Below are 15,150 nucleotides of genomic sequence, written 5' to 3' on the forward strand. Positions count from 1 at the left end.
CAGTTTTGTACTAAAGGCCTGTTTTGACCTGTGAACGTCTCTTTGTGATTCAAACGCAGCTTGAAATAGTTATTGAAATCATCTCCTTTTTCAGACAACACTTGCTCTTCCACTGCATTCACCTGTGTCAATAAGCGCTGCGTGCCTATGGGATGGCGTTGTGACGGGCAGAATGACTGTTTTGATAACAGCGATGAGTTGAACTGCCCGACACGCGGCCCTGGAACGTGCCCTGCCAATCAGTTTACCTGTGCCAACAACCGCTGCATCCCACATACCTGGCGCTGTGACACTGATAACGACTGTGGAGATGGTTCAGACGAAGCTGACTGCCGTGGGTATCCCTACAGAGCCTGTTCACTTGAAACGAACACAAAGAGTGTAACAGTTGAACATCACATGCAAATATATTTAACAACACATAGTTATTAAAGAATATTAGTTTGCACACTGAACATTTATTGTCAAAAGACTGAATAGTATATACATTAATGTAAGGTTGATATAATTAAATATGGAATAATCGAGATGATATCTTAATAGATTTTAAAAGTTTTCTCTTTTTCATTATTTCTCAATTTAAACCATCAAAAAAACTTGCAAGTGAAAAAAATGGTATTTGAAAGATTTTTTTTTTTCTGCTTATAAATGACACTGGCTGTGGACCCGAAGGTACAACTTTGTCATTTATCAGTAACTTATGGAAGCATATATTTTGTCCCTAAGAACAATTAGATGAATGGTGTGTGCATTGAAAGAGTAGGAAGGAAAGCTCTCGCTCACTATCTCGGTTCATTGCTGCATCACAATTTGTGTTGATAGATCTTGGAAGCACATGTCACCCAGGACAGTTTCAGTGTCCAGACCACCGCTGCATTGACCCCAATTACGTCTGTGATGGTGACAGGGACTGTGTTGATGGGGCAGATGAGCAGGGATGTGGTTAGTACCTTTTCACAGTTTCTACTTCAAATACTTTTACTTCTTTTTCAAAACATATGGTTGCTATTTCTGCATTCTGCTTTGAATTAAGAGCTTTTTATAAAAAGTTATATAACAGATCTATTATCTTAACCGGATATATTTGATACTGTAAATTGGAACTGTCCAGTAAGAATTCTTTCATTCACTCAATCATGAATTTACTCATGCATTCAGCAATGCCCACTGTGGGTCAGCTGATCATGCTTAAAAAGTTGTTGAGGTCAATTGAATGCTCTTTAAAATTCAACAAGCATTTGCCAAGCCTCTTAGTTTATTGACCTCATTAGCCCATGTTGCACAACATTTGAGCTCAGCATATACAGTATATAAACAAGAGGAATATTGGATGGCAGATTTAACACACTCGACTGGATTTTTTTTCAGTCTACAACTGCACTGCAAATGAGTTCAAGTGCTCCAGCAGTCACCAGTGTGTCAACGCCTACTACCGTTGTGATGGAGTCTTTGACTGCAGTGATCGCTCAGATGAGCGAGGCTGTCGTGAGTATTTGATTAAAAATGAATATTACACAAGCATTATTCAGTGTTTGATTTTAATCTACAAGTTTGTGTTTTTTTATTTTTTATTTTTTTTTAATATATGTTCTGCTCACAAGCTCCTTGTTGTGTTTTTTTCATCCCAGCTACTCGGCCACCTGGTATGTGCCACCATGAAAGTGAGTTCCAGTGTCAGTCAGACGGAAGCTGTGTCCCGTCTACCTGGGAGTGTGACGGTCACCCAGATTGTGAGGATGGCAGCGACGAACACCACGCCTGCCCACCTCGCACCTGTCCTTCCACACTCTTCCGCTGCGACAACGGTAACTGTGTGCTACGCAGCTGGCTTTGCGACGGGGATAACGACTGCAGGGACATGAGCGACGAAAGAGACTGTCCCACGCCGCCTTTCAGATGTCCAAGCTGGCAGTGGCAGTGCCCCGGCCACAGTGTGTGCGTCAACACCACCTCTGTTTGTGACAACACTCCTGATTGCCCAAATGGTGCTGACGAGTCTCCTCTTTGCAGTAAGTCAGGTCTTTGCTTTCTCTGTGAGCCTGGAACATGATCTTTGTCTATTCGAGTTGATTGTTTTATTACATTCCTAAGATTACTGGCCCTCTCAAATTCAATTAAATTTCACATGACATGACAAACAGGATCAAACTCTTAATTCATTTTTATTGACATGGACATTCCTGTAATGTCTGTACTCTGTAAACAGACGAGGTTTTTTTGTGTGTCGGATGTTAAGTGTTTGTCTTTGGATTTTTTTTTGTTTGTGTTAAAATCATGCATGTGTGTGATTTGAGCTGTATTAACCGAAAAATTATCTGTGATTCTCCTTTTCTTGCCTTTCTCACTACTTTCAGATGAGCCTTTGCCAGGTAGGAACAAACTCTAAATCATTGCCAGATAATGCTGCAAGTAGATTTGATTCATATTCAACAAACAGTAGATTTGTTTCCACACACAATCAAAGAAAAATGTCGTTGCCAGTAGATTGAATGTGGTAATTGTTGAAACAAATGTGCATACAATATAGTTGGTTGGCCCAAATTCGCAACTTCAAAAGAAGTAGTTAGTGCTTCGTTGTGCCTTATTTAGCAAAAGAAAATGTATTTACGTTCTGGTTGATAGATTTTGTGTTGCATACGCTATCATCTACTTGGATGATTTTCGTTTCCATTTTTTGAGCTTTAATTTCTGTTTCTCTGCTTTAAACTCAGATCAGGAGAGTTGTTCTGACAACAACGCTGGCTGCACTCACGGTTGTATACAAGGCCCGTTTGGCGCCCAGTGCACTTGTCCTGTGGGTTACCAGCTGAGCAATGACTCTAAAACCTGTGAGGATATAGACGAATGTAACCCCCCTGGACAATGTAGCCAGCACTGCTTTAATGAGAGGGGCTCTTTCCGCTGCCACTGTCAGGATGGTTACACTCTGGAAGCAGACCAACGTACCTGCAAGACTTCAGGTGAGACGGGATTTGTCTTTAACCTGCTGTGATTGGAACATCCGAAAGATGTGTGGAAGTCCTATACTGTAAAACAACCCATTATCTCATAATGCAGAAAAATAGGAAATGTGCCAATAATCTTTCTCCCAGTAATTTAGTTGTCAAGATGATTGGCCTTTACTCCACATGCCTCAGCTGCCTCTTCTGTGCAGGGCAGGAATGAGCAGTGATAAAGGGGGAGCTTGGCCCCCAGTCTGCGAGACAGACACAATGTCTTTCTTCTCCCTTGTCTCTCCCTGCTGCTCTGATTTCTTAAGATAAGACAAATAACATATATGTCAGTCACTGGCCATCATTGGTGTAATTAGGACATAATCACCAACAAAGAGCTGTTTATGGGGAGCGTGCCTGACATAAGCTCCTCTTCCACACAGATAACCCGCTGAAAGGCTTTGCGATACAATAGGTCATTATTTGGACTAAAGTGCATTCCCCATGGATGGCTATTTGAGCAGGGTCTATTTAACTGTCCCGTGTAGAGTTTTGGTAGACATGCACAAAACTGACAAGTGATCTTATTAGCATGAGAATGGACACGCAAACAAGATAACAGGGCTTTTGATCTCTGTTTACAGATTCTCGTCAGGCATTCCTGTTGGTGGCGAGCCGAAATCAGATTGTGCAAGATGACATAACTGCTCAGCCCAACGTGGTCCGCTCCCTTGTTCGAGATGGACGCAACATCGTGGCCCTAGATTTTGACTCAGTTACAGAGCGTGTGTACTGGTCTGACACAAGCCAGGACAGAATATGGAGTGCAAATAAGAATGGCACTGACAGAACTGTGGTGAGTTTTTTTTTGTTCTTTTTGTCACCGCATTAAAGCGTTCTGTGTTTATTATCAGCTTTACATGCAGTATTATGTTTATATGTAAAAATATGTAACTAAGAACCAGTCTCTTGTGGATAGATATTTGACAGTGGGGTGACTGTAACAGAGAGCCTGGCTGTGGACTGGGTGGGCAGGAACCTGTACTGGACCGACTACGTTTTGGAGACAATTGAAGTGTCTAAACTTGATGGAACCCATCGCACTGTATTAGTCAGTCAAAACGTAACCAATCCCAGAGGCCTGGTGCTGGACCCAAGGGATAGGTCAGTAACATATGGAGAAACAACACTTTGTTATGCATGTGTATTTTCATTAATGTGTTGAACTTACTGAATTAGAACCAAGCACATTAATCAGTCTATCAGCAACACTCGTCCATGTAAATATTCCATAGCCAAATTTAATCTAAAATCCTCGATCCTAAATCCTACATTATAGTTTCTGCTTGGTGTTAAAAGATGATGGGCATTTGTTTTGCAGTGCTCACCTGATGTTTTGGACTGACTGGGGTAGAAACCCCCGCATTGAGAAGGCCAGCATGGACGGGAAATTGAGGACCGTCATCATTAGCAGCAAGCTTTATTGGCCCAATGGTCTCACAATTGATTATCCAAACAATTTGTTGTACTTTGCTGACGCCTACTTGGATTTCATTGACTTCTGCGATTATGATGGCAACAACAGGAAGCAAGTTCTGGCCAGTGACTTGGTGAGTTTATTAGAATGAAAGCGTAATAATGATGGCACATTTTCTGAATTACCTTTTTAAAAAATATAAAAATGAACAGAGAACATCACATTTCCTTTTCAGTAGCTTGTGTAAGACACACCTTTTCTTTTCTTTTGCTACTCTCTATGTAAAGGTACTGCAACACCCCCACGCAATTACCATTTTTGAGGATTTTGTCTATTGGACCGACAGATACATCAACCGTGTGATGCGAGCCCATAAGTGGCACGGGGAGAACCAGACAGTGATGCTGTTCAACCTCCCTCAGCCTATGGGTCTGGTGGCAGTACACCAAGCAAGGCAGCCGTCAGGTATGTCACAGATAACTCATATACTCTCTGTGTCCAGTATTACTGAATTATAAAAGTTTGGCTACTGAAATTGATCCCAAATTGCAGCAGAGGTTTTGTCTTTTTCTGTAAAAACATTTAAAGTAATAATAATAAATAATAATAAAGTGACTCTCCAGAAGCTACAACGTCTTTTCAGTTAAGTCTTTTGGGTCATGCGTGTGTTTTCACAATTTTTAGGGGAGAATCACTGCTTGAGGAGTCCCTGTACTCATATCTGCCTGCTTTCCGCGGTGGGACCAAGCTACTACTCGTGTGCCTGCCCCTCAGGCTGGACTCTGGCAGAAGACCAAATCACCTGCAACAGAGGTATGCATCTCTGCCAAATGAAGGAGAACACTCGTCGCTCAGTTTGATGAAAAGGAAGTGGGGTCAGATGCAGTGGATTAGTAGATGTACTCCTGAGGGATTCATCGAAAAAAAGCCATCCTGTTGTGGAAACTATGTTTTTCAATTCATATTCCAAGCATATCAGTGTTGTAAGAGGAGAAATTTTAGAAAACACCAACATGTATAGAAATCAATCCAGGTCCTTGTCAACAGTGTCCCAATTAGATTCCCTTGTAAACTGCTGTCCCTGTAATACATATTTAGAATCATATAAGCACATCTTTCAAGGTCTTAAGAAGACAAGGGACCTTTAATTCAAAGTCCCTCTTGGGTCAACAGCTTAACTCATCTCAGGTTTCAGCCTATTCAAGCCAAGCAGAACACAGTCTCCCCCTGAGGCCAATGATTATCCAAGAATGAAAATGCCCCACAACCATTCATCGATTCTAATCTCCAACGACAAAGTAAATCAGATCGTGGAAGCAACTTTCACCAGTCAATACTCTTTATAGATAATGGTCCGATAGATACGGAGTTCTATTTTGTACCAGTTTTCAAACCACAGATTAACCTTGACTAAATCTATATCCAAAAACCTTCTTTTCAAGCTGTGTTTAAAATACGTCCTTCAAGGGAGCAAGTTTTTAATTTCTGTCCCTTTTTAATTTGGCGCTTTTATGTTGTATTATTTTTCCTTGTAGGTGAAGATCCTTTCCTGGTGGTTGTGAGAGACAGCATCATCTATGGCATTTCTTTGAGTCCAGAGGACAAGAGCAATGATGCTATGGTCCCTGTAGCCGGGCTCCAGAATGGCTATGATGTTGACTTTGATGACAATGAACAGGCCATCTACTGGGTTGAGCACCCGGTAAGTTACCATCCAAAGACATCCTTTTATATGTTTTGTAAATCTTAGTCTGCTACATAAAATAGGGATACTTATGTTGTTTGTTGAGAGTATATATGAGTGTCTTGCTCTGTCCTCCAGGGTGAGATCCACAGGGTGAAGTCAGATGGTACTAACAGAACAGGCGTTGCCCCTGCATCCATCCTTGGCTCCCCTGTTGGCCTAGCCTTAGACTGGATAACAGAGAACCTGTACTACACCAATCCAGCTACACAGTCTATTGAGGTGAGACCATACTTTTCCCAGATTTTTTTTTAAAATCATTTTTACAGCCTGTACCTTAAACTTAAAAAAAAAAATCCAAAAAAACCTAAACAGGAGCACACAACACGTCTACACACGGTAAAATGAACGATGCCTCTGTGTTTATTCAGGTTTTAAAGTTGAGAGGGGAGGTACAGTACCGGAAAACTCTGATCACAAATGACGGCTCTCCAACTGGCGCTGGAAGTCCTGTTGGTATTGCAGTGGACCCAGCACGTGGGTAAGCCCGATTAAACACAGTGCTGGCACAGCCCTTCATCCCAACAGCTACTGAGCTCTAACAGCCTCCTCATCGCCTTCTGCTCTGCCTCTCTCGAGAGTTGAACCAGTGTTACCGAATACTCCTCTGCACACTCACACATAAGCAGCGTCCATTAGGGTATGCTCAACAAATAAATGAAACCTCAGCATTCCTTTCTTACATTTAAATACGTTTCAGTCTGATTTGGGTGACTGACTAGTTCATTCTTTACCTTAGATATTTGAGAGTGGAGATAATTCTCTCACTTAAAAAAACAAAAAAACAAATATCCCAGTCAATGAATTAAAAAAAAGGTTGTTGTTTTTTTTCTTTTACCATTGGTTGATATCCTGAATTCCTGAGAAGTTTATATTTTAAGAATTAAAGGTTTTTGTGTTGTCAATTAATTCTTATCAGGGTTGTTTGACAATACTATTTACATTTAGATGATAAAAAGTAACGAAGAAATGGATCATTGATATCATTTAAAAGCATATCTCTTCTTGTTTCTTGAATGTTTTTCTTAGCAAACTGTACTGGACAGATCAGGGAACAGAAAGCGGCATCCCTGCCAAAGTGGCATCTGCAGACATGGATGGATTAAACCCTGTTACCTTGTTCACCAATAACCTTGATCACATCGAGTTCCTCACTGTGGACATCCAGGACAACAAACTGTATTGGGCTGTGACAAGCACAGGCATGGTGGGTCTCATTCTGTTCTGACAAACATAATGTTGTTCAGTATCATTTAATATGAGCTGTTATTACAGATAATCATCAACATTTGACTGAGAGTTTGGCATGTAAATCTTCACAGATTGAGCGTGGCGATGCGGATGGAAGTAACCGCATCACCATCGTGACAGGCCTGTCTCACCCCTGGGGTGTGGCTGTCTATCAAAACTACCTCTACTTCACTGACCGCGACTTTGAGGTCATCGAGCGTGTGGATAAGTCCACGGGTGCCAACAGGGTTGTGCTGCGAGACAATGTTTCTGGACTCAGAGTCCTGAAAGTGCATTACCGTGAGAGTGAGTTTTTCACTGTTTCACTGTTTTCCAGTCACGGTTTCCTCTGCTTGTTCCTCACACTTTGTTCTATCTTCAAACTTAGCCTCTGCAGGTACATCCAATGGCTGCACCAACAATATGGGATCGTGCGAGCAGCTCTGCTTGCCTCGACCGCAGAGTCTGTATACCTGTGCATGTGCCACAGGTTTTAAACTTAGTCCTGACAATAGGACCTGCACTCCCTACCAGTCCTATGTAGTTATCTCCACTCTGTCTGCAATCAAAGGCTTCAGTCTGGAAGGGGCTGACCATTCTGAAGCTATGGTGCCTGTCGCTGGAAGAGGTCAGTGATTCTCATAAAATAGCCTACAACTTTTTTTTAAAGTATACAATTTTAGAGCAAAAGACAAACTAAAAAAAGATGGTGGAAAAAAAAGGAGAAGGAGAGCCAAAGGGCCAGATCCACTTAGAATGCATTGCGGCTGCTAAAAGCACCATCATTTGTGCAGAAATAGCACCTTTTGTGGAACTGGCCCTAAGACAGTTAAAAAATACCAAATCAAACTTTCACGAGTTAATTGGTGTATTTGAATGAATAGTTAAAGTCTCTAATGTCTGTGTTATCCTCTTTCAGGCCGTAATGCTTTACACATTGATGTACACATGGCTTCGGGTTTGCTCTACTGGTGTGACTTCAGTAGCACCGTAGCAGCGCAGAACGGGGTCAGACGGATCAAGCCAGATGGTTCAGGATTACGTAGTGTAGTAACATCTGGAATAGGACGCAACGGGATACGAGGTATCGCTGTGGACTGGGTTGCAGGTATGTCATTGTGCCAGACGATGTTAAGCCCGTCTTGTAGACGTGTTGATTGATGTCACTAACCTCTTTGTTGAATTTGTCATTTTTTTAAAAATGTCATATATCCACCAAGTGTCCATGTGAGGTACTCTCCTAACACTTACTGAACAGTGAAGATAGGGCTTAGAGACTGGTTTGATGTTAGATTTACTGGTTAGATTTGGATAATTACGTGGACGAAGATGAAGTTCATCACCATAAAAACAACTTCCCGTTGAATCATTCTCCTCTGGATTTGGCAGCACAAACAATGTTACTTTAAACGTTTGGAATGGTCAGTACATCCAATCATTATAATAATTTGTACTTAATATGTTGCACCAGCTTATATTTCAGGGAAATGCTGGCAGGTATTTAGCTGGTATTATTTGATATATTTTTAAGTGATTTATTCATAAAATCTCCCTTATTTCACGGTGTGTTTTTACCACATTTATACTATTTTAAATCTTTCATATATATATGGTAAATGATCTTACAACTGTATAGCACATTTCTAGTCTTTAAAGTGAACATCAGAAGTAACTAACCCCTTTCCTACACACCACCGCCAACAAAGCAGAGGGAGCAATTCAGAGTTAACCTTCCAGATTGAGAGACGTCGATTCTACCATCTGAGCCACAGCTGCCCCAGTGTTGTAGTTAACTTCAAGATCATTATTTGTGTCTTCGAAAGTCTAAATTTTCCCACCTTTAAAGTTCTGTTTTTTTTTCTGAAAAAGCATAGGGATCTCTGTATCTCTATGTGAAAAATGAAAAAGAGGGTGCCTTTCTGGGTGACACAGGCCTTAGAGAGAAGAATGCCCAGAGTAGAGAAGTATAGTATCAATTTCACGGTGGTAAGATAATAGAAAGGTTGATCAGATAGTTTAGAAACAGCAGAGACAACTGCAGGCATGAGAATGAGTTTGTAATCTCGTTCCTGTAAATGATGACATATCAGGAAATCTGTTGTGATTGTGCTTTATAATAAATACTGTATATGAGATGCCACTTAACATAATTGGGTTTTTCTTTAGGAAACCTGTACTTCACCAACGCCTTCTTAACTGAGACTTATGTGGAGATTCTACACCTGAACACCACTTTTCGCAGAGTGCTGCTGAAGACCCAGGTGGACATGCCACGCCACATAGTGGTCGACCCCAGAAACAGATACCTGTTCTGGGCCGATTATGGTCAGAACCCCAAAATTGAGCGAGCTCTTCTGGACGGAACCAACCGCACTATTTTAGTATCATCAGGGATTATTACGCCTCGAGGTCTCGCTGTGGACTGGCAAACTGGCTACATCTACTGGGTTGATGACTCCTTGGATATGATCGCCCGAGTCAACCCTCAAGGGGGAGAGACAGAAGTAGTCAGGTATGGCAGTCGCTATCCAACTCCTTATGGAATCACAGTGTTCGAGAATAGCATCATCTGGGTGGACAGAAACCTCAAGAAGGTGTTACAGGCGAGCAAAGAGCCTGGCAGCACAGAACAGCCAGCTGTCATCAGAGACAACATCAACATGCTGAGAGATGTCACTGTCTTTGACCAGCGTATCCAGCCCACCACCGCCCAGGAGCTCAACTACAACCCCTGCTTAGAGAATAATGGAGGCTGTGCACACTTCTGCTTTGCACTCCCAGCATCTATCATAAACAATCAGGAGAAAAAATGCAGCTGTGCTTTTGGGAATCTTGCAGCAGATAACGAGAGCTGTGTGGTTTCAAGGGATGATTATCTCGTCTACACGACTGAGAGCACTGTGCGCAGCCTGCGCTTGGACCCTGACGACCATGCATTACCTTTCCCTGTGATCAATGTGCCACGCACATCTGTGGCTCTGGATTTTGATCTTACAGACAGGAGGATCTACTTCACACAGAGCTCAGGAGCAGGAGCAAGCAAGATCAGCTATATCAGCCTGTCGTCTCCCACTGCAGCTCCTGTAGTGGTGGCTTACGGTATGATTTACAATGCAACACACATGTTTTATTTATTCTTAATGAAGTGTTGGAAATGAATACCAGTGATACTGCTGATGTTACTTTGGTTGTTGTGTTTGGACAGACCTTGGTGCTCCTGATGGTATCGCCTATGACTGGATAAACAAAAGAATTTATTACAGCGACTATGTCAACCAGAGCATCAGCTCCATGTCCGTGGACGGCTCTCAAAGGACTGTTATAGCACATGTGTCCAGGCCAAGGGCCATCATGCTGGATCCCTGCAGGGGGTGAGCTCAAGCAATAAACAGTCTTCTTGTTGTCAGATTAAACTGAGATTAAAGGTAAAATGTGACCCCTGTTGTTCCATAGATACATGTATTGGACAGATTGGGGAACCCATGCAAAGATTGAGCGAGCCACCTTAGGAGGAAATTTCAGAAAAGAGATTGTGAACAGCAGCCTTGTGTGGCCCAATGGACTGACCCTGGACTACCACGAACAGAGGCTGTATTGGGCAGACGCCAGCTTGTAAGATCTGAGAGAATATCCAGTGTTGACACACATCCTGTTTTATTCACATGACGTTGTCAAGCGCTTGCTTTTATGCGTGTTTTGCTCTGCCATCAGACAGAAGATTGAGCGATCCTCTCTGGAGGGGGCCAATCGAGAGGTCATCGTCAGCACAGCCATCTACCCCTTTGCTATGACCATGTTTGGCGAGTTCATCTATTGGACGGACTGGAACACACGCAGCATCTATCGGGCCAACAAGCACGACGGTTCTGACCAGAGGGTCATGATTCAAAACCTTCCATCTCGGCCAATGGACATCCATGTTCTCGCCGCTAGCAAGCAACAGCAGTGTGACAGTCCCTGTCAGCAGTTCAACGGAGGCTGCAGCCACATCTGTACACCAGGTACAAGCAGCTGCATCTTGTTGCTTTATATTTATTGTGCAGTATGGAAAACGTCTGCTGATCATTTACCTGTCACATGCAACTTCACCTTATTAGGACCCAATGGAGCGGAGTGTCAGTGTCCATCTGAGGGCCGATGGTATTTGGCTGACAACAGACACTGTATCCCTGATAATGGGACTCGATGCCAGCCAGGCCAGTTTACCTGTATGAATGGCCGCTGCATTCGGGCCCAGTGGAAATGTGACAATGACAACGACTGTGGAGATGGCAGCGATGAGTTGGAGAGAGTCTGTGGTAATGTGCTCTCCATTGGTTAAATAGATCACCCGAAATCTCACTTGTCATTATTTGTCATAGCAGTGCTAATTGAGCCATTCTTTATCTTTGCCTCCTGTATGATTTAATGAGAACTCTCCTTTCTGCTCTATTCAACACTATACTCTGTCTTTAATCCTCGCTCATACTAACCTTTTTCTGTACTTTTGCTTTAAAAATCGTAGGACCTAAACCCGTCTTCAACTTCGTTGGTGTGTATGCTTGCAATTCAAGATCAATTAACATGCACCTTATTCCTACGTGTTGAAATTAATTAACACTAACAAACACATCTATTCCCTTGTATCTTTGCATGCAGTCCCACAGCTGCTGTCATCTTTTATTGCCTTGTCAGGTAAAAAGTTCTCCCAATGCCTGTGTGCGTCACTTTCTTTTTTTCCTGACCTCCTCTCCATTGGCCAGAGCTCTGACTTGTTCTTCGTTCTGATTGGCAGCGTTCCACACGTGCGAGCCCACAGTATTTACTTGTGGCAACGGCCGTTGTGTTCCCTACCACTACCGTTGTGACCACTATGATGACTGTGGGGACAACAGTGACGAGGTGGGCTGTCTGTTCAGACCATGTGACCCTAACACAGAGTTCAGCTGCAACAATGGCCGCTGCATTTCAAAGGATTATGTTTGCAATGGCATCAACAACTGCTATGACAACGGGACATCTGATGAACAAAACTGCCGTGAGTATTCTTAATATGCTGCAAACCGTACGAGGATCAGTGTTGAACATTTAAGTAGTTTTAATGTGTGGATCCGAAATAAATTCAAACTTCTAATTATCTTAGCTGAGAGAACCTGCCAGCCTGAGCACACAAAGTGTCAGTCTACTAACATCTGCATCCCACGCTCATACCTGTGTGATGGAGACAACGACTGTGGGGATATGAGCGATGAGAGCCCCACTCACTGTGGTGAGTTCAGCACCCAATTAAATCTCCCCGTTAGTCATTCCTTATTCCCTCCCTTATTTTAGTCATGAACAGATGCAGTATTTCATTGAGGAAATTTAAATATCTATTGTAGGCAAAGTATTTTTTTTTTGTTTTTGTTTTGTTTTACTGTTTTGTAATACATCTAATATGGAGGGTTCTGACATCAAGATAAAAAAAATCTAAGTGTAAACCCACAGATGGCAAAAAGAGAGATAAACAGGTTTAATGCATTTTTTAATCAAACAATAAAACAAATGTTATTATCATTATTACTATTATTATTATTATAACCTTTATTTAAACAGGAAGAGAAACTCATTGAGATTAAAAATGTCTTTTCCAAAAGTGTCCTGGACATAACAAGCAGCAACAAAAGAACAGATTTTCAGACGGACAAAGAGCAGCCAAACATAGAAATACAAAAATACATCAAATACATCAAAAAAATAAATCCTTGGGCAATTGAAAGAAACAAATAACAGTTTTAAGCAGCAAATGTTTGTCAGGATCATCCTTAAACATATCAGGAAGAAATGTATTGTTGTTGACACAGACTGTTGTTCAGTCATTAGAAATCTAATTCATTGTAGGAAATGTTGCAAATCTTTACTTTTATAAATCTTGATTTAACATGATGTCAATGTTAGTTATGAGAAAAAGGACATAAAAGAGTCAAACAGAAGCCGCCTCATCAGCCTGTTGAGAATCCCACACTGTCAAGCCCTCTCGCTGATTTCATGCTTGTCTTCTATTTTCTTCCTAGCTGCATCCACATGTTCCCAGACTGAGTTCCGTTGCTCCAGCGGACGCTGCATCCCCGCCCACTGGTACTGTGACGGAGGAGCAGACTGCGCTGACGGCTCTGATGAACCCCTCTCCTGCAGTGAGTGTTGCACAACGCTCTCACCCCCCTGAAAACGGGCCTGTCTGCTTTGTGTGTCTACCCCCGCCCAGTTATCAGCTGCTGTTATTGTGCGGTTGTGTCTGCATCTGTGTGTGAGTGATGTAGCAGAAAGTGCGAGTCAGTGGTGTATGTCTTTGTTGACAACATGGTCAGTCAGGCCTCCTATTGTGTGCTGCATTCCTGTGTGCTGACGCCCCTCAGTGTCCCCCAACTAACAACACCTCCCCCTCCTTTTGTGCATCAGGGGTTATAGAGCCTCACTTTGGCTTTTGTTTAGATAGCCCAACATGCATGGGAATGGGGAGTTGCCATGACTATTTTGAAAGCTTTGCCTGTGTTATATTGTGCCTTTTCTTATTATTAAGAAAGCAGAGAGAGGAGTATCTGAGATAACTGAAAATAACAAAAGTAGAAAAGTTGTTACAAGAGAGTGAAATAGCCTGCTTTGTATATATTATGTATGTTTATTTTGTCCGAATGTACTGGGGAAAAGTTCTGTGCTATTCTCTCAGTGGTTTTAGTTGGATTCTTTGACTTTTCAGCCACACTGGCCAGAACCTGCAACTCTGATCAGTTCCGCTGTGATGACGGCAGGTGCATCGCCTCATCCTGGATCTGTGATGGAGACAATGACTGTGGAGATATGAGTGACGAAGACCAGAGGCATAATTGTGGTATGCATCCTTACATAACCGTTTGTGCTCCCTCTCTTTCCACGTCTTTTCTCTTTGTCCCTTTCCTTATCCTTTGCTGCATCTCCTCCCCTCGCAGCCCATCCTCTTGTTTCCCATCACTCCTCCACTTAGCCCCCCACCCCCACCCCCCCGCGCGCTTTCCTCGTCCTGTCATTATTCAGGACGCTGATGGATTAGGATACACACCACTGGGGGAGTGTTGTGTGGGAGACACTGGCAGTCAGTGCCTGGCATCTTGGTCTCCTGTTGAAGGTCTCCATCCCAAGGAGCTGACATTCCTGATTTCTCCTGCCTCACTCGTTACTTTGTGCACGTCTCCGTTCTCTGGCTTCCTGGCTCAGGGTGGATCAGGACTTTTATGTCTCACCGATGAGTGCTCCAACAATAAGGTGCCTGAAGCTAAAGACTTCAGCACAGCCGGAGCCTCTGTAGGAGACTCACTTCAAACAATGTGCATCAATCACATTAGATGGATAAAGAATCTAAAGTCACGGCTGCATGTTTGGAAATAGAGTTTGGAATGTACGGACTCCCAAAAATGCAGGTTGATACTGGGTCATCACCGTCATTATTTAACTTTTGCAAATCCCCCCTTTTATTTACTTTTTTCCAGCCAATCGCACATGCTCAAATCTAGAGTTTACCTGTGCCAACAATCAGCCACCACAGCGGAAATGTATCCCACGTGACTGGGTGTGTGATGGAGATGCAGACTGTGCAGATGCATTAGATGAACATCAGAACTGCACGCGCAGATCCTGTGGCATCAATGAGTTCACCTGTAACAATGGCCTGTGCATACGCAGCGATTACAGGTAAGATAAAAAAAAAATCCCCCAAATTGGACCTTCAGTAAGTTTGTGTTGGAAGGTGAGTTCACCTTTTGTGACCTGTTGTT

General features: G+C 42.7%; 1 protein-coding gene across 2 annotated transcripts in view; it reads left to right on the forward strand.

Moving 5' to 3' along the window:
• The window catches only part of lrp2a (low density lipoprotein receptor-related protein 2a), a 44,137-nt gene that overhangs the window by 15,370 nt on the left and 13,617 nt on the right, over positions 1–15,150 (forward strand). Inside the window, exons 22-51 of one of the 2 annotated variants that reach the window (XM_079357721.1) lie at positions 95–334; positions 823–942; positions 1,369–1,485; positions 1,629–2,009; positions 2,355–2,369; positions 2,712–2,960; positions 3,578–3,789; positions 3,913–4,097; positions 4,315–4,543; positions 4,698–4,875; positions 5,095–5,223; positions 5,946–6,112; positions 6,233–6,376; positions 6,526–6,635; positions 7,184–7,361; positions 7,477–7,690; positions 7,773–8,012; positions 8,304–8,492; positions 9,551–10,483; positions 10,590–10,755; positions 10,838–10,996; positions 11,096–11,385; positions 11,482–11,682; positions 11,889–11,915; positions 12,023–12,058; positions 12,159–12,401; positions 12,507–12,632; positions 13,417–13,536; positions 14,100–14,231; positions 14,866–15,067. In XM_079357721.1, the coding sequence (XP_079213847.1) occupies positions 95–334; positions 823–942; positions 1,369–1,485; positions 1,629–2,009; positions 2,355–2,369; positions 2,712–2,960; positions 3,578–3,789; positions 3,913–4,097; positions 4,315–4,543; positions 4,698–4,875; positions 5,095–5,223; positions 5,946–6,112; positions 6,233–6,376; positions 6,526–6,635; positions 7,184–7,361; positions 7,477–7,690; positions 7,773–8,012; positions 8,304–8,492; positions 9,551–10,483; positions 10,590–10,755; positions 10,838–10,996; positions 11,096–11,385; positions 11,482–11,682; positions 11,889–11,915; positions 12,023–12,058; positions 12,159–12,401; positions 12,507–12,632; positions 13,417–13,536; positions 14,100–14,231; positions 14,866–15,067 (5,932 nt within the window). The remainder of the gene's footprint in view (positions 1–94; positions 335–822; positions 943–1,368; positions 1,486–1,628; positions 2,010–2,354; positions 2,370–2,711; positions 2,961–3,577; positions 3,790–3,912; positions 4,098–4,314; positions 4,544–4,697; positions 4,876–5,094; positions 5,224–5,945; positions 6,113–6,232; positions 6,377–6,525; positions 6,636–7,183; positions 7,362–7,476; positions 7,691–7,772; positions 8,013–8,303; positions 8,493–9,550; positions 10,484–10,589; positions 10,756–10,837; positions 10,997–11,095; positions 11,386–11,481; positions 11,683–11,888; positions 11,916–12,022; positions 12,059–12,158; positions 12,402–12,506; positions 12,633–13,416; positions 13,537–14,099; positions 14,232–14,865; positions 15,068–15,150) is intronic. The other variant, XM_079357722.1, reaches the window with a different exon arrangement.

The sequence above is a fragment of the Symphodus melops genome (assembly GCF_947650265.1).
Source record: "Symphodus melops genome assembly, chromosome: 12".
In the NCBI taxonomy this organism is placed as follows: Eukaryota; Metazoa; Chordata; class Actinopteri; order Labriformes; family Labridae; genus Symphodus; species Symphodus melops.